This window comes from Anomaloglossus baeobatrachus, assembly GCF_048569485.1.
Source record: "Anomaloglossus baeobatrachus isolate aAnoBae1 chromosome 5 unlocalized genomic scaffold, aAnoBae1.hap1 SUPER_5_unloc_12, whole genome shotgun sequence".
NCBI lineage: Eukaryota > Metazoa > Chordata > Amphibia > Anura > Aromobatidae > Anomaloglossus > Anomaloglossus baeobatrachus.
Window position 1 is genome coordinate 419,464 of NW_027441787.1, and position 22,339 is coordinate 441,802.

A 22,339-nucleotide genomic window follows, 5' to 3' on the forward strand; every position below is an offset into this window, starting at 1 on the left:
GAAGCACTTAGTTACAGTTGCATCAATATCTGTTTGCAACGTGGTCATCAATGTCTCCATCAAATGGATTAAAGCTATTTCTGTGAATTATTCCTCTAGAGTTGAAGGGTCCACTTTTTTCCAGTGATGTGGGATTACTGTTTTGGCTGCTTGAAGGAGATGTCTTAATAATGACTTTTTCTAAGTGTTTTTAGACATAGAAAACATATAAAGTTGCCTCCGGACATTTGGGGACCACAACTCCTTAAACCTTTAGGACAATCGTGAGGACTTTGTCCATCTCAATACTGGACAAGACCACAAAATGTGTGATATTGTGCCTTTGTGCACCCTACACTGCCAGCAAAGGTTGGACACTTCCAGAAACCATTTATGTAAAGCTACAACCACCTGGTACCACCTGGAGACAATTTTATAACTCGTCTCCTGAGATTTGGTGGCTATTACAAATTTATAAGACAGGTAAAAACACTTGGTTCATTGTTCTCTAGTAAACATTTGCTGAAGTCCAGTTTCCCAAGTTCTGCAAAACGGGGGCAGGGTCTCTAGATCTGAGTCTGTCAATCATTTATAGATAATTGAGATAGTGTTTGGGGACTGGCAGACGCTGTGCACATTTGCTCAAAATGGGTTATAGGTCCACAACACTCTCACGGCTTATCAAGCAAAGAGGGAAAATGTCTCAATTGTGTATATTCAAATTTATGGCGAACCTTAAAGCTACTCATACCCAGAATGGCTGACGGAGGCATTATCATGCCCCCAGTAGCCACCTGGAACAGACATAGAGGGGATGTCTTTGAGCCATCCAAAAAAAGTATTTTCTTGATATTTTTCTTTTGGAGTAATGGCTTCTTCCTGATAAAGTGGCCTCTCAGCCCATGTTGATACAGTATTTGTTTCACTGTGAATAATGACGCAATCTACCAGCTTCTGCCAGCATCTTCACAAGGTCTTTTGCTTTTGTTCTTGGGCTGATATGCACATGTCTGACCAAAGCATGTTCATCTCTGGTACACAGAACCCATCTCCTTCCTGAGTGGTATGATGACTGCACATTCCCATCTTGTTTGTACTTGCGTATAATTGTTTGTACAGATGAACGAGACACCTTCAGGTATCTGGAAATTGCACTCTAGGATGAACCAGACTTGTGCAAGTCCACAATTCTCTTCCTGAGATCTTGACTGATTTCTTTTGACTTTCCCATTATGCTACATAAAGAAGCAGTGTGTTTCAGGTGTGCATTAAAATACATCCACAGGTGTGTCTGTAATTAACTCGGATGTTACCTATAAACCTATCAGAGGTTTCTAAAGACATGATATCATCATATGGGCTGTTCCATATTGTTTAAAGGCATAGAACTTTTAAGGGTGCTTTACACGCTGCGACATCGCTAGCGATAGCTAGCAATGTCGTGCACGATAGCACCCGCCCCCGTCGTTCGTGCGACATTTGGTGATAGCTGCCGTAGCGAACATTATCGCTACGGCAGCGTCACACGCACATAACTTTTCAGCGACGTCGCTGTGGCCGCCGAAGAATCCCTCCTTCAAGGGGGAGGTGCGTTCAGCATCATAGCGACGTCACTGCGGCGTCACTAAGCGGCCGCCCAATAGCAGAGGAGGGGAGGAGATGAGTGGCCGGAACATGCCGCCTACCTCCTTCCTTCCTCATTTCCGGTGGACGGCAGGTAAGGAGATGTCCGTCGTTCCTGTGGTGTCACACATAGCGATGTGCGGTACCGCAGGAACGACGAACAACCTCGCTACTGACCAGACAATGATTTTTGGTAAATGAATGACGTGTCACAGACCAACTATTTTTAACTCTTTTGCGATCATTTAAGGTCGCTCCTTGGTGTCACACGCTGCGATGTCGCTAACAACGCCGGATGTGCGTCACAAACACCATGACCCCCGACGATATATTGTTAGCAATGTCGCAGTGTGTAAAGCACCCTTTAGTGTATATAAACTTTTGACTTTGCAGAAAATAATAAAAATGCCTGAAATCATTCTCTCTCTTTCATTTTTCTGTCATTTGGCAAATATAAATAATTTGGTTCCTAATTGACCTAAAACGGGAAAGATTTATTCTGATCTCACATCAGATAAGTTAGAAAAACCTGCAGATGTGTCTTTATAGAGAGTGGATGGAAACTTCTGGTTTCAATTGTATATGTCCATTATGATGATTCTATATAGCTTTGTCCCATGGTAGAAATTATTACTCTAATGTTTGCCTGTCCCCGTCTCTTCTTCATACAGACCTTGTCTTACACACTGACCTTCGTATGTTATATTTGTATTTTTTATTTCTTCAGCGCTCTATTGGGAGACCCAGACGATTGGGGTATAGCTACTGCCCTCCGGAGGCCACACAAAGCACTACACTAAAAAGTGCAAGGCCCCTCCCCTTCTGGCTATACCCCCCCGTGGTATCACGGGTTCTCCAGTTTTCAAGCTTTGTGCGAAGGAGGTCAGACATCCACGCATAGCTCCACAGATTTTAGTCAGCAGTAGCTGCTGACTATTTCGGATGGAAGAAAAGAGGGCCCATATAGGGCCCCCAGCATGCTCCCTTCTCACCCGTGGATGGTGTTGTAAGGTTGAGGTACCTATTGCTGGTACAGGGGCTGGAGCCCCACATGCTGTTTTCCTTCCACATCCCCTTGTAGGGCTCTGTGGAAGTGGGATCCTGCCGGCCTCTAAGCTCTGACGCCGGGCTCCATCCACAGACCCAGTTGAACCTGATGGATACGGAGCAGGAGTACAATCAGGGACATGGCCCTGCATCATACAGGTACTCTGTGTCCCCGGCAGGCACAGACACACTCCGGGCTGGCTGGGTGTTGTAGTGCGCCGGGGACCGTAACGTTGGAGTTAGTGTTCCTACAGTTTACTGGGGGACTTGGTGTTGTGGGAACGCAGCGCCGACCCCCACTGGACCGGGCGGCGCTGCTGTGACTTGTGGTGCGCCGGGGACACGCCGACCGCGCTTTTACGGCGGCGGCGTTTATAAATCCAGTCCCCGGCTTTTGCGGCCTAGCTCCGCTTCGTTCCCGCCCCCACCCTGTCAATCAGGGTAGGGGAGAGACGCTGTTTCGCAGCAGCGACGAGGGCTGGAGCCTGATTTACATGCTCCAGCCCTCTCACTAGGCACAGAGGGAAGCAGGCTTCCCGCTCTTAGTCAGGAACGCCCAGGGCCCGCCCCCCCTCCTCTCCCAGGACGCCGGCAGCCATTACATGCAGTCTGGCTGGAGGAAGGACGCAAGGCTCTGGGAGACCTGGACTAGGGGGTTTTTGGAGAACACACACCCGCTCTTAAGCGGGCGGTAAGCGGCTTTTCAGCTGGCCCCTCTAGTGCCTCAGTGTGTATTGGTGTACTGTGTCACCAGATATATATATTTATTTATATTTATTTTTTTCTTGCACTGTGAGGTCGCTTCCTGGCTAGACCCCAGATCGCTCTGAGGAGGCAGCAACATGTCATCCACAAAACGCAAGGCTGCCAAGGCTAGGGCTGTGTACACTGCGTGTGCTGCATGTGGGGCTGCTCTACCAGCAGGTTCCAAAGACCCCCATTGTGTGCAATGCTCAGATCCGGTGCTGCTTCGCCAGCCGGAGTCCGGAGGGGTAGTGACCCAGGCTGAGACGCTTGTAAGTCCTGCCCCGGTGTCAGGGACAGACTTTGCAGTTTTTGCTGATGGAATGTCTGTGACTATGGCAAAGATCCTTGAAACTTTGCAATCCATGTCTGGGGCTCAGTCTATGGACACGGCGAGGTCTCTGTCCTCTAATCCACCTCAGTTGGAATTAGTCCAGACTGCAAGGGGGTCCCCGGCTTCCCAGGCTGAGTATTATGACTCAGATGATAGCCCCAGCCACCCTAAGCGAGCTCGCTGGGAAAGACCCTCAACGTCATCACACTGCTCAGGGTCTCAGCGCAATCAGTCGCCCTGTGATGCGTCTGAAGAGAGTGATCAGGAGTCTTATCCTGGAACCCCTCTCAATCTGGATACCCCGGATGGGGACGCCATGGTAAACGATCTTATCTCAGCCATCAATAGGCTGTTGGATATTTCTCCCCCAGCTCCTTCTGCAGAGGAGGCAGCTGCAGAGCAGGAGAAGTTTCGTTTCCTCTATCCCAAGCGTAAATTGAGTGCCTTCTTGGATCACTCTGACTTCAGAGAATCAATCCAGAAACACGACGCTCATCCTGAAAGGCGTTTCTCTAAACGTTCTAAGGATACACGTTTTCCTTTCCCCCCTGATGTGGTCAAGCGCTGGACCCAGTGTCCAAAAGTAGACCCCCCGATTTCCAAACTTGCAGCTAGATCCATAGTTGCAGTGGAGGATGGCGCTTCACTTAAGGATGCCAATGACAGACAGATGGACCTTTGGTTAAAATCTGTCTATGAAGCTATCGGCGCGTCGTTTGCTCCAGCATTCGCAGCCGTATGGGCACTCCAAGCTATTTCAGCTGGTTTAGCAAAAGTGGATGCTATCATACATCCAGCGGCGCCGCAAGTGACGTCCCTTACCTCGCAGATGTCTGCGTTTGCGTCTTACGCTATCAATGCGGTCCTCGAATCTACCAGCCGCACCTCAATGGCGTCCGCCAATTCGGTAGTTTTGCGCAGAGCCTTGTGGTTAAAGGACTGGAAAGCAGATGCTGGTTCCAAAAAATGTTTAACCAGCTTGCCTTTATCTAGAGATAGACTGTTTGGCGAGCCATTGGCTGACATCATTAAACAGTCCAAGGGTAAAGACTCTTCCTTACCTCAGCCCAGATCAAGCAAACCTCAGCAGAAAAAATGGCAGCAGAGGTTTCAGTCCTTTCGAGGCTCGGGCAAGACACAATTCTCCTCGTCCAAAGGGACTCAGAGGACGCAAAGAGTCTCAGATTCCTGGCGGGCTCACGCACGCCCCAAGAAAGCAAATGGAGGAACCGCTTCCAAAGCGGCTACCTCATGACTTCCAGCCCCCCCCCTCCGCATCTCCGGTTGGGGGCAGGCTCTCCCGCTTTTCCGACATTTGGACGTCACAGGTCAAAGACCGGTGGGTGACAAACATTTTGTCTCGCGGGTACAGAATCGAGTTCAGTTCTCGTCCTCCAGCTCGGTTCTTCAGAACCTCCCCTCATCCAGACCGAGCAGATGCCCTGCTGCAGGCGGTGGACTCCCTAAGAGCGGAAGGAGTAGTGGTTCCTGTACCGCCTCAGGAACAAGGGCGAGGGTTTTACTCCAATCTCTTTGTGGTTCCAAAAAAGGACGGCTCGTTCCGTCCTGTTCTGGATCTAAAGCTGCTCAACAAACATGTGCACGCCAGACGGTTCCGGATGGAAACCCTCCGCTCTGTCGTTGCCTCAATGTCTCAAGGAGACTTCCTTGCCTCAATAGACATCAAAGATGCTTATCTCCACGTGCCAATTGCTACAGAACATCAACGTTTTCTACGTTTTGTGATAGGAAACGACCATCTTCAGTTCGTAGCTCTGCCATTCGGTCTGGCGACAGCCCCCCGGGTCTTCACCAAGGTCATGGCGGCGGTGGTAGCAGTCTTGCACTCTCAGGGACACTCGGTGATCCCTTACTTAGACGATCTACTTGTCAAGGCACCCTCTCAAGAGGCATGCCAACTCAGTCTACATGCTACGCTGGAGACTCTACAGACGTTCGGATGGATCATCAACTTTCCAAAGTCGAATCTGTCACCGTCACAGTCGCTAACGTATCTTGGCATGGAGTTTCATACTCGAGCAGCGAGAGTGAAGCTTCCGCTGAACAAGCAGCGGTCCCTACAGACAGGGGTGCAATCCCTCCTTCAAGGCCAGTCGCACCCCTTACGGCGCCTCATGCACTTCCTCGGGAAGATGGTGGCAGCCATGGAAGCAGTTCCCTTTGCGCAGTTTCATCTGCGCCCACTTCAATGGGACATTCTCCGCCAATGGGACGGGAAGTCAACGTCCCTGGACAGGAAAGTCTCTCTCTCCCAGACGGCCAAGGACTCTCTACAATGGTGGCTCCTTCCCACCTCATTGTCTCAGGGAAGATCCTTCCTGCCCCCATCCTGGGCAGTGGTCACGACAGATGCGAGTCTGTCAGGGTGGGGAGCAGTGTTTCTCCACCACAGGGCCCAGGGGACGTGGACTCCGCAGGATCAATGTTCTGGAAATCAGGGCAGTGTATCTTGCCCTACTGGCCTTCCAACAGTGGCTGGAAGGAAAGCAGATCCGAATCCAGTCGGACAACTCCACAGCGGTGGCATACATCAATCACCAAGGAGGGACGCGCAGCCGGCAAGCATTCCAAGAAGTCCGGCGCATTCTAATGTGGGTGGAGGACACAGCCTCCACCATATCCGCGGTTCACATCCCAGGCGTAGAAAATTGGGAAGCAGACTTCCTCAGTCGCCAGGGCATGGACGCAGGGGAGTGGTCCCTTCACCCGGACGTGTTTCAGGAAATCTGTCGCCGATGGGGAGTGCCGGACGTCGACCTAATGGCGTCCCGGCACAACAACAAGGTCCCGGCATTCATGGCGAGGTCGCGCGATCAAAGAGCTCTGGCGGCAGACGCATTAGTTCAAGATTGGTCGCAGTTTCGGCTCCCATACGTCTTCCCACCTCTGGCACTCTTGCCCAGAGTGTTACGCAAGATCAGATCCGATTGCAGCCGCGTCATACTCGTCGCCCCAGACTGGCCGAGGAGATCGTGGTATCCGGATCTGTGGCATCTCACGGTCGGTCGACCGTGGTCACTGCCAGACCGACCAGACTTGCTGTCCCAAGGGCCGTTTTTCCATCAGAATTCTGCGGCCCTGAACCTGACTGTGTGGCCATTGAGTCCTGGATCCTAGCGTCTGCAGGATTATCTCAAGGAGTCGTAGCCACAATGAGACAAGCTAGGAAGTCAACGTCTGCTAAGATCTACCACAGAACGTGGAAGATTTTCTTATCCTGGTGCTCTGCACAGAGAGTATCCCCTTGGCCATTTGCATTGCCTACCTTTCTTTCCTTCCTGCAATCGGGGTTGGAAAAGGGCTTGTCGCTCAGCTCCCTTAAAGGGCAAGTCTCGGCACTATCCGTGTTTTTTCAGAAGCGTCTAGCACGTCTTCCTAAGGTGCGCACGTTCCTGCAGGGGGTCTGTCATATTGTGCCCCCGTTCAGGCGGCCGTTAGATCCATGGGATCTGAACAGGGTACTAGTTGCTCTCCAGAAGCCGCCTTTCGAGCCTCTGAAGGAAGTTTCTTTTTCTCGCCTGTCACAGAAAGTGGCGTTTCTTGTTGCGATCACATCGCTTCGGCGAGTGTCGGAGCTGGCAGCTCTGTCATCCAAGGCTCCCTTCCTGGTGTTCCACCAGGACAAGGTAGTGCTGCGCCCCATTCCGGAGTTTCTCCCTAAGGTCGTATCCTCGTTTCATCTTAATCAGGATATATCCTTGCCTTCCTTTTGTCCTCATCCGGTTCACCGGTATGAAAAGGACTTACGTTTGCTAGATCTGGTGAGAGCACTCAGAATCTACATTTCCCGCACGGCGCCCATGCGCCGTTCCGATGCACTTTTTGTCCTTGTCGCTGGTCCGCGCAAGGGGTTACAGGCTTCTAAAGCCACCCTGGCTCGATGGATCAAAGAACCAATTCTAGAGGCTTACCGTTCTGCGGGGCTTCCGGTTCCTTCAGGGCTAAAAGCCCACTCAACCAGAGCCGTGGGTGCGTCCTGGGCATTACGACACCAGGCTTCGGCTCAACAAGTGTGCCAGGCAGCTACCTGGTCGAGTCTGCACACTTTCACCAAGCATTATCAGGTGCATACCTATGCTTCGGCGGATGCCAGCTTAGGTAGAAGAGTCCTGCAGGCGGCAGTGACACCCCCGTAGGGGAGGGCTGTTTTGCAGCTCTAACATGAGGTATCTCTTTACCCACCCAGGGACAGCTTTTGGACGTCCCAATCGTCTGGGTCTCCCAATAGAGCGCTGAAGAAGAAGGGAATTTTGTTACTTACCGTAAATTCCTTTTCTTCTAGCTCTTATTGGGAGACCCAGCACCCGCCCTGTTGTCCTTCGGGATTTTTTTGTTGTTTGCGGGTACACATGTTGTTCATGTTGAACGGTTTTTCAGTTCTCCGACGTTATTCGGAGTTAATTTGTTTAAACCAGTTATTGGCTTCCTCCTTCTTGCTTTGGCACTAAAACTGGAGAACCCGTGATACCACGGGGGGGTATAGCCAGAAGGGGAGGGGCCTTGCACTTTTTAGTGTAGTGCTTTGTGTGGCCTCCGGAGGGCAGTAGCTATACCCCAATCGTCTGGGTCTCCCAATAAGAGCTAGAAGAAAAGGAATTTACGGTAAGTAACAAAATTCCCTTCATTTATACCTTCTGAGATATTTCTTCTGCCTCCTTTTCCTTTGGAGAACTTCAACCTTGAATGGTTGTTACAAAAGTTTAAAGAAAAAAAATCATTGTGTGATAGAAATTATTTTTAACTCATTCACCGCCAGCCACTAAAACACCCTAATGACCGGACCATTTTTTTGCAATTTTGAGCAGTGTCACTTTGGCAGGTTATAACTCTGGAAAGCTTCAACGGATCCTGATGATTCTGAGAATGTTTTGTCATGACATATTGTACTTCATGAGTGTGGTAAATTTAGGCTGATATTTTTTGCGTTTGTGAAAATTTCCAAAATTTGGCAAAAATTTTGAAAATTTTGCAATTTTTAAACTGTGAAATTTTATACCTATAAATCAAAGAGATATGTCACACAAAATAGTTACTAAATAACATTTCCCACATGTCTATTTTACATCAGCACAATTTTCGAAACTAAATTTTATTTTGTTAGGAAGTTAGAAGGGTTCAAAGTTCATCAGCAATTTCTAATTTTTCCAGCAAAATTTACAAAACCATTTTTTAGGGACCACATTACATTTGAAGTGACTTTGAGAGGCCTATGCGACAGAAAATACCCAAAAGTAAACCCCATTCTAAAAACTGCACCCCTTAACCTGTTCAAAACTGCATCTAAGAACTTTATTAACCCTTTAGGTGCTTCACAGAAACCGAAGCAATGTGGAAGGAAAAAAATGAAAACTTTGGGGTTTTTTTTTTTACACAAAAATGTTACTTTAGCCATACATTTTTGCATTTTCACAAGGGTATCAGGAAAAAATGTACCATAGAATTTCTTGTGCAATTTGTCCTGAGTACACCGATACCTAATATGTGGTTGAAATCAATTGTTTGGGCGCACAGCAGGGCTGGTAGGGAAGGAACGCCATTGGAATTTTTGAAAGCAAAATTAGTTGGCATCATTAGTGGACGCCATGTTGGGCTTGGAAGACCCTCTGAGGTACCTAAACAATGGAGCTCCCCCCACAAGTGACCCCATTTTGGAAACTAAACCCCTTAAGAAATTTATCTAGCTGTTTGGTGAGCCCCTTGAACCCACGGGGGCTTCACGGAAGTTGATAACGTTGAGCCGTGAAGATATTTTTTTTTTTTTACCACAAAATTGTTGCTTCAAACAGGTAGCTTTTTTTTCACAAGGGTATCAGGAAAAAATGCACTATAAAATTGATTGTGCAATTTCTCCTGAGTAAGACGGTACCTCATATGTGGTGGAAATCAATTGTTTGGGCTCACGGCGGGGCTCAGAAGGGAAGGAGTGCCATTTTAATTTTTGAAAGCAAAATTAGTTGGAATCATTATGATACGATATGATACACTTTATTGATCCGGTGGGAAATTCTGGTATCACAGCAGCACAACTTAAATCATAACATGAATTACTTAATTGACAAGACAGTAGAGTTGACAGATGAACATTATACATTAGATTAGGACAAACACAGCGGGTAAACTGAAAGTAGAAGAAATAAAGTAGACATTCACCTTGATGATTTAACACTAATGTTATTGTTGTACATTCCCATAGCAGTTGGCACAAATGATTTCCTATATTTTTCCTTCTTACACCTCAGAAGGATCAGCCGGTTACTGAAGGTGCTCTTCTGTCTCATGAAGAGCTCATATAATGGATGTGCATTATTATTCATAATCGCCGACAGCAGAGCTTGCCTTCTTGATAAGCTTATTCAGCTTCTTAGCATGAGAGACTGAAACACTACTACCCCAGCATATGAGTGCAAAAAAAATGGTGTCGCGGGCGGAGGAGGGGACGCTGCGCTGTCCCACTGCTCGGGTCCGGCTGCTGCTGCTCGGTGGTGGCTCAAGCGGTGGGCCGGATCCCGGGGACTCGAGCGGCGTTCCTCGCCCGTGAGTGAAAGGGGGAAGTTGATTGTGGGGATTTGGTATTGTCCGTGACGCCACCCACGGTTGTGGTGAGATTGGTGACACCACCGCTGCTCTGGACAGGGATCCCGGGAGCGATGACAGGGAGCAGCCTGGATGTTAGTTCTCCCCTCCGTGGGTAGGGTAGTTGGTTGTCCCGGGGCCCGGTGATGGGGTAGGGATGGATGGCAGGTGGGTTACGGGGCCTGGCGAGGTGCAGGGTCGCGGGGGGGGGCAGCGTGGTGCCGCACGGCACGGTGGTACTCACTCAGCCAATGATGAGGACACAGTTCTCGGTAAAACAAACGGCTGGATGGACAGGTCCCACAGACGGCTGCAGTGTTGTTGCTCCCGGCAGGTTGGTGATGACTGCCTTTCCCTGCACCTATGTACTGTAAGTGGTTCCAATGGGTTCCCACCGGTAACCCGCTCCCCAGCTTGGATATGGGCTGGAGGAGACCCTTTTGCCCGCAGGCTCTGGCCCTGGGAACTTTAGGCTTGGCAGTTGTTTAACAGGGGTCCCAACGGGGACCACAGTTCTTCGTAGCCAACAGGCTACCACAAACAAAACTGTAGGGTCCCAACAGAGACTTGCCGTAGGGTCCCAACGGGGACTGTTAGCTGGATCCTAGGGGCCATCCACAACACCTGGCTCCAGTACAGCTTCCTCCTGCAGCTTTCCCACAGTCCACCATCGAACAGCACGAGCCCCCAACGCCACCATCACACAGGGGTGACACTGTCCCACAGGACTCCATTTTCAGCTGCCGATGATGCGGGTACGACTGCTCCTCCAACCGGACTCCTTAGCCTTGAGGGCCGTCTGGAACGTCAGCAGAGTCCCAATGGGGACCAACAGCAAGGTAACCGGGAACTGCTACCATGCTCTAACTTCTCTTTCTTAATCGGCAATCCCGCGGCGCAGCTGCCTTTGCTGCCGCTCCCGGTGCGGAGCACTTTCTGCTTGCTCCAGTTCAGGCAGTGTGGGGAATGGGCCCAGCCAGAGTCCCTCCGTGCCGGCTATGACCGGTACCTTCGGTAATGAGGGACCCCGCTGTGACATGGCCTGCTCTGCCTCCTGGCAGCGGCATCCCCGCCGTGCCTCTGGTGCATCTTTGCTGACGGGCTCTGCCTTCGGCTTCTTCCATGGAAGCGGATCAGGGCGATCACAGGCTTCTGCTGCAGGTCGGTCCGCCGGGGCGGATTGGCAGGGTATCGCTACCGGTGGTGGTGGTAGCGGGCCTAGTGGCGGGGCAGCAGCAGCCAACACGGGTAGCGGGGGAGGTAGCAGGGCGAGCGGGTATGGACCGGGTCCGTCGGCTGCGATGACCGACCCACTAGGGGTACAGGGGTGTGGGTCACTTACCCTCCCTTCCAAGACTCCCTCCACCTCGCGTCTCCGTATGGCCGCCACCACTTCCGCCATGTCGGCCTCCCACTCCTCCAAGAGGAGCTGCATCTTGACCTGCAGCCGTTGTTGGAGCTGCGCGGTCCGGATCTCCACCCATGCTGCGGTTCCGGGCGCGGGGGCTACGGTGCTGCGGGACGGCATGTACATGGCTTCTGGCGGCCTCTCCCAGGAACCAGCAATAAGATGCCCGCAGGGTCCTGGCGTCCCTGCTTTTATAGACGCGGCTACATGCGGCCAGACGCCATCAGTCCCCCTTAGTATCTTTCCGGCTCCTCCTCTACAGGGGCGGGGTTTTGGCCTTCGCGCCTCCACTACTCGAGGAGACGCTCGAGCGGGAATTTTTCGCGCCCAAGTTGGCGGCTTCGCAAATTTTTCGGCCGGACACCTCCGGCGGTCACACAAGGCGCACTTCCACCAGTTGGTAGAATGGTAGGATCCTGTTCGTGACGCCAAGTTGTCGCGGGCGGAGGAGGGGACGCTGCGCTCTCCCACTGCTCGGGTCCGGCTGCTGCTGCTGCTCGGTGGTGGCTCGAGCGGTGGGCCGGATCCCGGGGACTCGAGCGGCGTTCCTCGCCCGTGAGTGAAAGGGGGAAGTTGATTGTGGGGATTTGGTATTGTCCGTGACGCCACCCACGATTGTGGTGAGATTGGTGACACCACCTCTGCTCTGGACGGGGATCCCGGGAGCGATGACAGGGAGCAGCCTGGATGTTAGTTCTCCCCTCCGTGGGTAGGGGGGCTGGTTGTCCCGGGGCCCGGTGATGGGGTAGGGATGGATGGTAGGCGGGTTACGGGGCCTGGCGAGGTGCAGGGTCGCGGGGGGGGGCATCGCGGTGCCGCACGGCACGGTGGTACTCACTCAGCCAATGATGAGGACACAGTTCTCGGTAAAACAAACGGCTGGGTGGACTGGTCCCACAGACGGCTGCGGTGTTGTTGCTCCCGGCAGGTTGGTGATGACTGCCTTTCCCTGCACCTATGTACTGTAAACGGTTCCAATGGGTTCCCACCGGTAACCCGCTCCCCAGCTTGGATATGGGCTGGAGGAGCCCCTTTTGCTCGCAGGCTCTGGCCCTGGGAACTTTAGCCTTGGCGGTGACTGTGTTTCCCTCTCTCGGTTGGACTGTTGCCTCCTGTCGGGACTTGGCTGCTGGGAAACCCAGGAGGTTCCCTTTGCTAACGGATTTGGCAAATTCACGGCGACTCCTAGCCTTGCCGGGGTCCGTAAGCCCCTGCCAGATGGTGCTGACTTCTCTTTGTGTACCGGTCCGGTACCACCGGGCCACCGCCCGTCCATGGTCCTTATGGTAGACTCCGATAGGCCACTCCTGCAGATGGTCACCACCGTCTGCCAACCTTGCTGATCTGTCCGGCCCACACACCCGGACCAACTTCAGTTTGCTCAGCTGCCACTTTACTCCTTTCCACTTTCACTCCCTAACTGAACTGCACTCCTTCCTTTTCCCGCCTCCAGGACTGTGAACTCCTCGGTGGGCGGGGCCAACCTCCTGGCCCACCCCCTGGTGTGATCATCAGCCCCTGGAGGAAGGCAACAAGGGTTTTGTCTGACTTCGGTGTCCCTGACCGGGAGTGTGGGGTGTGTTGGTGTTGTTCTCTGTGGCCCCTGGCTTGTCCAGGGCGCCACAATGGCACTTGCCACTACAGACTGGTAGAGCATTTCTAACATTTTGCTGCAAACATTAAAAGACCTCAGTTTCCTTAGGAAATACAGTCTGCTCATCCCCTTCTTGTAGACCATCTCTGAGTGGCATCTCCAGTCCAGTTTGCTATCCAGGTGGACCCCCAAATATTTGTAACTCTTCAACTGCTCCACCTCCTGACCAGCAATAGTGATCGGTAAACATTCCATCTTTCTCCTGCTATAGTTAGCCTCCAACTCCTTAGTTTTCTTAACATTTAGTTGTAGATAGTTACCATGGCACCAATCCACAAAATTCGACACCACCCTTCTATATTCCTCATCCCCCTGGTCCGCCCTAATACATCCCACAACCATGGAGTCATCCGAGAATTTTTGAAGGTGGCAAAAATCAGATTTATACTGAAAGTCTGATGTATACAGTGTGAATAGAAAGGGCGCTAGCACCATTCCCTGAGGGGCACCTACACTGCTCAATAATCTGCTAGACACAACTGCTCCCATCTGTACAAACTGTGGCCGATCTGATAGGTAGTCAGTTATCCAATTTCTCATCCCCTCCTCCACCTTCATATCAGTCATCTTTTTGTGTAGTAAAAGTGGCTGCAGGGTGTTAAATGCACTTGAGAAATCGAAGAACATCGCTCGCACAGTGGTTCCGTCATTCTCCAAAAATGAATGTACAGTATGTAACAGAGAAAGAATAGCATCGTCCACCTCCAATCTATGCCGGTAAGCAAACTGTAGGGGATCAATAAAAGCCCTCACCCTCGGACTCAAGTGAGCAAGCACTAATCTTTCCAAGGCCTTCATAGCATGAGATGTTAAGGCTACAGGACGGTAGTCATTTAGGGTTGCAGGACGTTTTCCATAACACTGGTACCCTCTGTGTTTGCAGACTCCCATTAAATAGGTTTGTAAAGACCGTACACAGCTGGTCTGCACACACTTTAAGGACGCGTGGACTGAGTCCATCTGGCCATGCAGCTTTACCAATGTTAAGTGTCTTAAACTGCCTCCTCACTTCATTTTTGGAGACTCTGAAATTAGTCTGCTCATCCTCCAATATCAATGTTTCAGAATTTGCACCAGATTCACATCCTCTGTCAGTTGGCGTTACACATGTATTGCTAAATCTATTGAAATACTCATTCATCTCATTAGCCTTGTCCAGTTTTCCTCCCCCATGCTCAGACCTCACCTTAAGCTCATTAGCGGAGGCCATATCACGTTTGGAGACCCCCTAAGGGGAATAAACAGTGGAAACCTCCCACAAGTGATCCCAATTTGGAAACTAGACCACCCCCCCCAAGGAACCCATGAAGATGTGTGCTGGGGACTTTGAACCCCCAGGTGCTTCAGTGAATTTTATAATGTTACCCCATGAAAACATGAAAATGAAAAAAAAAAAATTTTACCACAAAAACGTTCTCTTAGTCTCTATTTTTTGATTTTCATAAGGGCAACAAGATAAAATAGATCTCAAAATGTGTTGGGCAATCTCTCCTGAGTATTCTGATACCCCATATGTGGGAGGGAACCACTGTTTAGGTGCACGGCAGAGCTCAGAAGGCCAAAACCGCAAGTTGAATTTTCAAACGCAAAATTGTCTGGAATAGTTAGCGGAAGCCATGTTGCGGTGTAAGAGCCTCTGATGTGCCTAAACAATGGAAACCCTCCACATGTAACCTGAGGGACATTGTGTAGGGTGTGTGGGGCATGTGAAAAAATAAAACAAATAAAAAAAATAAAAAGAACTAAACTTTGTGTGTGTTTGTTTCTGTGAATCTATTTTCTTTGAGTAGAAAAAAAAAAACTAGAAAGAAAAAGAGAAAATAGAAAGGAGATTCAAATTTGGTAACATAAAAAAAGAAACATACTAAACGGACGTCAATAAAAAGCAAAAAAAAAGTCCTGCCCAAATGGAGCATGGATGCTGATCTGTGATGTGCATCACGGATCGGCGATCGGCGGCTGCAGGACGCACGGACGGATGGGGTCCAAAAAGTGACGTGGTATGACAGACAAAAAAATGTATATTCACAGAACCATGAAGATCAGTGACCAGAGGAACTCTGCCGCAGGCAGCTAGATGGGCGACTGAAGCTAGGACCCAGGAAGTACCCAGCGATGGAGGCTCCCACTGCAAGGTGAGTTCAGACAGATGAAGACCTCGGATGACTCGGAAGGAGCAAGAAGACAGCGGCAGCAGGCAAGAAGATATAAGAGGGGGACAGGAGAAGCCGAGGGGGGGAGGAGGGGCAGGGGACAGTAGAAGCCATGGGAAAGAAGGGGACGGGGAGGTCGGAGGGCTGGAGAGATAGGAGAAGGGGCAGTACTTATGGGCAGCGCAGCAGAGAACGGGCAGCTCAGCGGAGATCAGGCGTGTAACTACAAGTCCCAGCAGGGGCATGACGCAGACTGGCTGGGGAGGGCTCTCCAGGCAAAAACAATCCTTGGGAGAGACGTCACCACCAGGTCAGCCGGCCCCACTGCACGCTGATTGGAGCAATTGCGCGTCATAGCAATATCGCTCCAATCAGTGCTGTGGGGAGGAGGAGGGCGTCGTGTTTGCTGGCCTCCAGCCACTGGTCGTAGCTCCTGAATCACCAATCATAGCTGGAGTGCACTATTTTAGGCATTTAGTTTATGTGAAACAGTGCGATTTCTGTGATTGGAGGTTCAGATTTGAACTGCCAATCACAACAATTGTGGATGACGGGGTGGCGATGCCACCCCACTCCGGGGGTTAAGGAAATGTCCCCAGCTGTAAGAAACAGCAGGGGGCATCATTTGAAAGCAGTTGCTATGGATACGGCAATCAGATGAATTCTAGGCAGTAAAGTTACGCCCCTGGTTGTTAAATCCTGTAAAAATAGAATGTGATTTTACTGTTCGCGTTCGTGAAGAGGTTAATTATAATCTAAAATAAAACACTTTGGAGATAAAGGCCTCACTTTTTATCTTCTTGTTATTATATGTAAATGGGAAAGGGACATTGGGCCATTACTGATGATCAATGTACAAGGATCCTTGAAGGGGTCAGATCTATATCCCTAGTGGACATTGTAGACTGTCAGATCTAACTGTCAGATCAGACTGAGGAACTTTGGCATGCCACTGTATAAATCACCCATAGGGGATATATGACCTTATGTTCCTCCACAAGGTCGGCATACGTACAGAGGACAAAGCGGAAGCTGCTGATCTTATACACAGGCTGCGGAGTATAAATACTTTATTGGAGTAAAGTTATTACAATTGTAAAATCCTAATCAGCAGGTTTGGTCGGAGACACCAAGGTTTTATATAAGGGAATATAGAAGAACGGACACTGGACACACGTTGGAAAACTGCGGTAGGACGATTATTGTTTCTTACACATAAATTGATAACATTTAGATGGATTCAGACCCTCCGACAAAACGTGATTAACAAAGTCATCACTACAGGACGGTATGAGAAGGGGATTTATTCTAAAGGAAATGCTAGAGCCAAAAATGAGAGACTCTGGGCCCCGGGGCTGGAGACTTCGGGCTTCCAGCGTGTCAGTACAAGGCGGGGTCCTTGTCCATGGAACTTCTCTACTCGGTATAATGAGACTCACTGATCTTATTCATAGAAAAAGCATCTGAGTAACATAGAAACTGCCGAAATATGAGAAGCTTGTCTGATCTATAAGTCATTGTATAAAGAGCTATGGAGACAGCGCTATTCTTCTGTATAACATATGTGATGTGGCTGTAGCCCTAATATTTCTGTACATGACATCTATGTATAGATAATCTTACCCCAGCATTCCAGATTGGGGAAAGATGGAAGAGGGCATTTTATGTATTAATTATTATTATTATTATTATTATTATTATTATTAAAGCAAATGGAGAAAAAAAATCAAAAACATTAGTTTAGATAATCAGACTTTATTGAAAAAATGTTTTGGGTGTCAGGTTATTGGGACAATTTAGTAAGTATTTACAGTCAAACTCCCCTTAGAACCTATAATCTGTGTATTGGGGAATAGAGAAAGGAGTCAGTTCCCAATGATGATGAAAAAACTACTAAACTTAATGGAAAGGCATTTTATATAACTCGATCACATCAGATGTTCCCACAAAGAAGGAATGGCTCGTAGATGGAAATAGTAATTTGTAATATGAACATGTTTATTACTGTAGTATAGAGAAGTTACAGACATTGTTCAGATATGGAGATTGTGTGCTGAAAGTAACTAATGAATGTATAAATGTATAACAATGTGAAATGTTCGATGCACATGGAATATTGCTTTTTATTAGATTTTTAGAAAACAGACGTCTATTAGTAACTGTATATATTATAATTCTAATGTAACTTCTAACGTGCTTTCCCTTTCTTCTTTCCTTACTTGCCTTTACATTGACTGTCTCTTTTGTGTTTATTTGTTCAGTTTGTTAAATCTATATTTTCTCCCCGTGTAAATTTTTCTTAGTGGTCAACAATTTATAATTTAAGTGAAACATTTCTCACCTTCTAGATATGATAATGCCTTCTTTCTTTGTGAGTTTCAAAAGATGCTATTTGTGTGTAAAATATTTCCCTTATTCTAAACATGTCAAGGATTTCTCCCCTGTGTGAATTCTTTGGTGTATAGTAAGATTTGATTGAGCTGCAAAACATTTCCCACATTCTGAACATGAAAAAGGCTTTTCCCCTGTGTGAGTTCTCTGATGTGTAACAAGATTTGATTTTTCGTTAAAACATTTCCCACATTCTGAACATGAATATGGCTTCTGCCCTGTGTGAATTCTCTGATGTGTAACAAAATGGGACTGGTCTGCAAAACATTTCCCACATTCCGTACATGAAAAAGGCTTCTCCCCTGTGTGAGTTTTCTGATGTCTAACAAGATGTTGTTTTTGGTTAAAACATTTCCAACATTCTGAACATGAATATGGCTTCTGCCCTGTGTGAGTTCTATGATGTATAACAAGACTTCCTTCTTGCTTAAAACATTTCCCACATTCTGAACATGAATATGGCTTTTCCCCTGTGTGAGTTCTCTGATGTGTAACAAGATGTGATTTTTCGTTAAAACATTTCCCACATTCTGAACATGAATATGGCTTCTGCCCTGTGTGAGTTCTCTTGTGTGTAACAAAATGGGACCGATCTGCAAAACATTTCCCACATTTTGAACATAAAAAAGGCTTTTCCCCTGTGTGAGTTCTCTGATGTGTAACAAGAATTGATTTTTCGTTAAAACATTTCCCACATTCTGAACATGAATATGGCTTCTGCCCTGTGTGAGTTCTCTGATGTCTAACAAGATGTGATTTTTGGTTAAAACATTTCCCACATTCTGAACATGAATATGGCTTCTGCCCTGTGTGAGTTCTCTGATGTGTAACAAGAATTGATTTTTCGTTATAACATTTCCCACATTCTGAACATGAATATGGCTTCTGCCCTGTGTGAGTTCTCTGATGTCTAACAAGATGTGATTTTTGGTTAAAACATTTCCCACATTCTGAACATGAATATCGCTTCTGCCCTGTGTGAATTCTCTGATGTGTAACAAAATGGGACTGATCTGCAAAACATTTCCCACATTCTGAACATGAAAAAGGCTTTTCCCCTGTGTGAATTCTCTGATGTGTAACAAGCTTTGATTTTTCGTTAAAACATTTCCCACATTCTGAAGATGAAAATGGTTTCTCCCCTGTGTGAATTCTCTGATGTATAACAAGACTTGACTTACGTGTTCCGCATTCTGAACTTCCATTTTTAATGCATTTTTTGTGACAATTATTTTCCTTAATAGTCTGTGATGAATCAGAGGATATGACTTGTTTAATAGACTCAGATGATACATTTTTGCTGTGAAGGGATGATGGTATATCTGCAATAGTGGCTTTCACTTCAGTTATATCTTGCGTGATCTCAAGGTTATCTGATTTTAAAATTGAAGATGTCAGTTGTGCCTCTAATCTCCTGGTACAGTCATCTGCCAAGAATAAAAATTATTTTTAATAATATTTTTAAATTTAAGGATATAATTTATAATTAGCTTGTAACGCCTTTACTGGCGCCCCCGCACAGTCCTGCACCCTTTCCCCAGCGGGAACTCCAGAACACTTACCTTTCTGGACACCCAACGGTGTCTTCAGTGTATACGGTCCCTGTTGCCATCTCCCAGGGCCTGGAAGTGTGCTTAGGGCACTCACACCTATTCTTAAAAGGTCAGTGTGCCCTAACCAGGAAGTGCCTCTCAACCTATGGCTGAGAGGCACTAGGTAGTTAAGGCATCCTTCCCCCTGAGATGGGAGGTGCCTGGGCAACATGTTGCTAGTTGTTAGATCCATTTCCTGAGTGTTATGCTGTGTGTGCGAACACATGTCTGTATCCTAGTATCCACTGTGCCCGGCGGACCTGCTGCATCTATCTATACCAGCTGCACCTACCATACCTACTACATCTATTTATACCAGCTGTGCCAGCTGGACCTGCATTATCCTATCCCCAACCCCCTGGGGCCAGCTGTTGCAATAACGGGACTCCCTGGAGTAGCACCAGGCGGGTATCTTCTAGCACAAGCCTATCTTCACCATGAGAGACTCTACAGAAGACAAGGTAGTTGCTTAGTTACGCCCCTCATGGATGAGCCAGTGCTGTGACCCAGTGGGTCCACTCCCGCAAACACTAGCAAGTGTGGCACCCCTGTGATTAGGCGCTACAGGGGAATACAGCACCTTAACATCAAGGTGCAGTGTCCTTTGGTCACAGGTGAAAGAGAGAGGAAATGCAGAGTCTTATATTAGATTGAGTAACATTGACTCAGCAGCCCCTACCTTCATATTCCTGGGACTGTTTATAGAGTAGGTCCATAGGGGGGTGGAGCCTAGCTGAGCGTGAGACGCGACGTGATTGACAGGATGACTGAGTGACAGTTAGTCAGTTAACAGTCAGTCAGTAAAGAGTGACAAGAAGAGACGAGAGTAAATTGATGACTGAAAGAAGGGCTAGAAATAACATAGACCCGACGTCCTGAGCGAGGGTACCCCAAAAGAAAAGAAAGACACAGGAAAAGGGGTAACCCAGACGGAAAGAGGACGCTTTAGGTCTGGCGAGAGCCGGCTGAAGCGTTCAGGTCGACACAGGTATAACGGAACCGAGGAGGTTTGTCAGGTTTATCCCCAAACCATTGACCATTAAACTGGGATCTTAAATAAGAGGAGTTCAGGTACCCATCAAGAGTCTAACTACTAACCCCAAGCTGAGTTCACGACGCTTTTGCGGGATAGATAAAGAAACCGTACAGCATCAGACTCCTGGGAAAACCAGTGACTAGACTAACGAGTGGGTTAAAGAGGGAGTCACAGAGCCCTCAGAGCAGGGACCAAGAAAGAGACAAGGAAAGGTTACCTCAGAGAGAGACTCTGTCATTAAATCTCCTCCGAAACTTGTGACCATTGGCCTTCTGGTAACCGAACTGTTTCTGCTGTGAACTGTGCAAAAAAACCCAGCTGCCAGTAAAAAGGACTTGTTTGAACTGATGCGAATTCGGTGTGTCATCTCTCCGCCGTTTGACAGGACCCCGCGACATCAGAGAAGAAGGCAGCCATCACCACTCGGTCGCTTCCCTCCTGGTCAGCGACCCTCCGCACTGAGGTAAAATAGCTCCACCTGTGGGGAGCTGAGAGATCTTAAGCTGCCGTCACCATCGCCTCAGAGGTCGGCCGTGGGCAGCGTTGGTATATTCCGCTCACCAGACACTACAGGTGGCGTCACGTATATCCCCAAAATCATCCCTGTACTCCATACTACAGCTGCAGAGTGAGCGCCCAGGGCACGAAGCCGGGACCGACCACCTGTGATAACCCCATCGAGAGTAAAGTATCCGTAGTCCCGGCGCCAGAGTAACCCCCTATCGAAAACCCTGATGGTCGACTCAAAAGTATAACATAGCTAAACAAATTTCAACTTCTATAAATTGTGATTATTTACTAAAACAAAAAACGTTTACAATCTAAGGCTGAGGCCACACAGGGATTACGGCGAGTGCTCGCATGACACTCGGCTCATGCTCGCAGGAGTGTCATGTGACTGTGCTCCAATCAGACCACAGCTGCAGAGGAGAGGGAGGGATTTATCTCCCTATCTCCTCCATTGCTGGCTAATGCGAGAATCACACTGCTCTCGTGTTACACTGGTGTAACGTGAGACCAATGCTATGTTTCTCTCACCTCATAGACTTGAATGGGTGCGAGATAAACGAGATCACATTCCACCCTCAGCATGCTGCGACTATTTTCTTGGTCCTATTAGTGCTGAGAAAACAATCACTCATGGGAACTGCCACATAGAGTAATATTGGTTCAAGTGGAATGCAATATTTTATCGCATTCCACACGCTCCGTATTACTCGCCATGTGTGCTGACACTAACAGTAGACCTCAGAGCAGGAACCAGTAGACCATGATGTTCAACCCTCTTTGTTCATTTTGCCTCCCGTATATTGGAATAATAAGCCATTAAATAATATTTTGCAGGGCAAAATTATTGCAAACTGCTTCTCCATCAGTGCAAAAATGGAAGTTTCCACAATTGTTGTAGCTGAAAGACTCTTGATTATAAACAGATATGGCTTCTGTAGAGTCACAATAGTCATTTACACTAAAGCAGAATATGGTAAATGCTATTTACTGACAATATGTTGTGGTATCACTATTTGTTTAAAGAGCATCAAATGCAATGTTTGATCACTTCTAATTCTTTTGCATTCTTGGTGAATTTCAGGGTTATTTTTGTTTTTTGTTTTTAATAAATGGAAAACAAATCAACCCAACATTACAGCTAAGATAAAGTAGAAAATCCCACAGAAAAAAAATCTCAGAAACACTGGGATCAGATTCAGCATTACAGAGGTGTTATCATGTAAAGTGACAGATGTCAGATTGGAGAAATGGGGCCTGGATAGGAGAAGAAAACT

At 48.1% G+C, this 22,339-nt stretch overlaps 1 protein-coding gene across 1 annotated transcript in view; it reads right to left on the reverse strand.

Annotated features, from left to right (window-relative positions):
• LOC142258810 (uncharacterized) overlaps window positions 1–22,339 on the reverse strand; it is a 64,018-nt gene that overhangs the window by 39,350 nt on the left and 2,329 nt on the right. The window contains exons 6-7 of the mRNA XM_075331402.1: window positions 17,952–19,354; window positions 14,393–14,611 (exon numbers count right to left, since the gene is read on the reverse strand). Of these exons, the coding sequence (XP_075187517.1) occupies window positions 14,393–14,611; window positions 17,952–19,354 (1,622 nt within the window). The remainder of the gene's footprint in view (window positions 1–14,392; window positions 14,612–17,951; window positions 19,355–22,339) is intronic.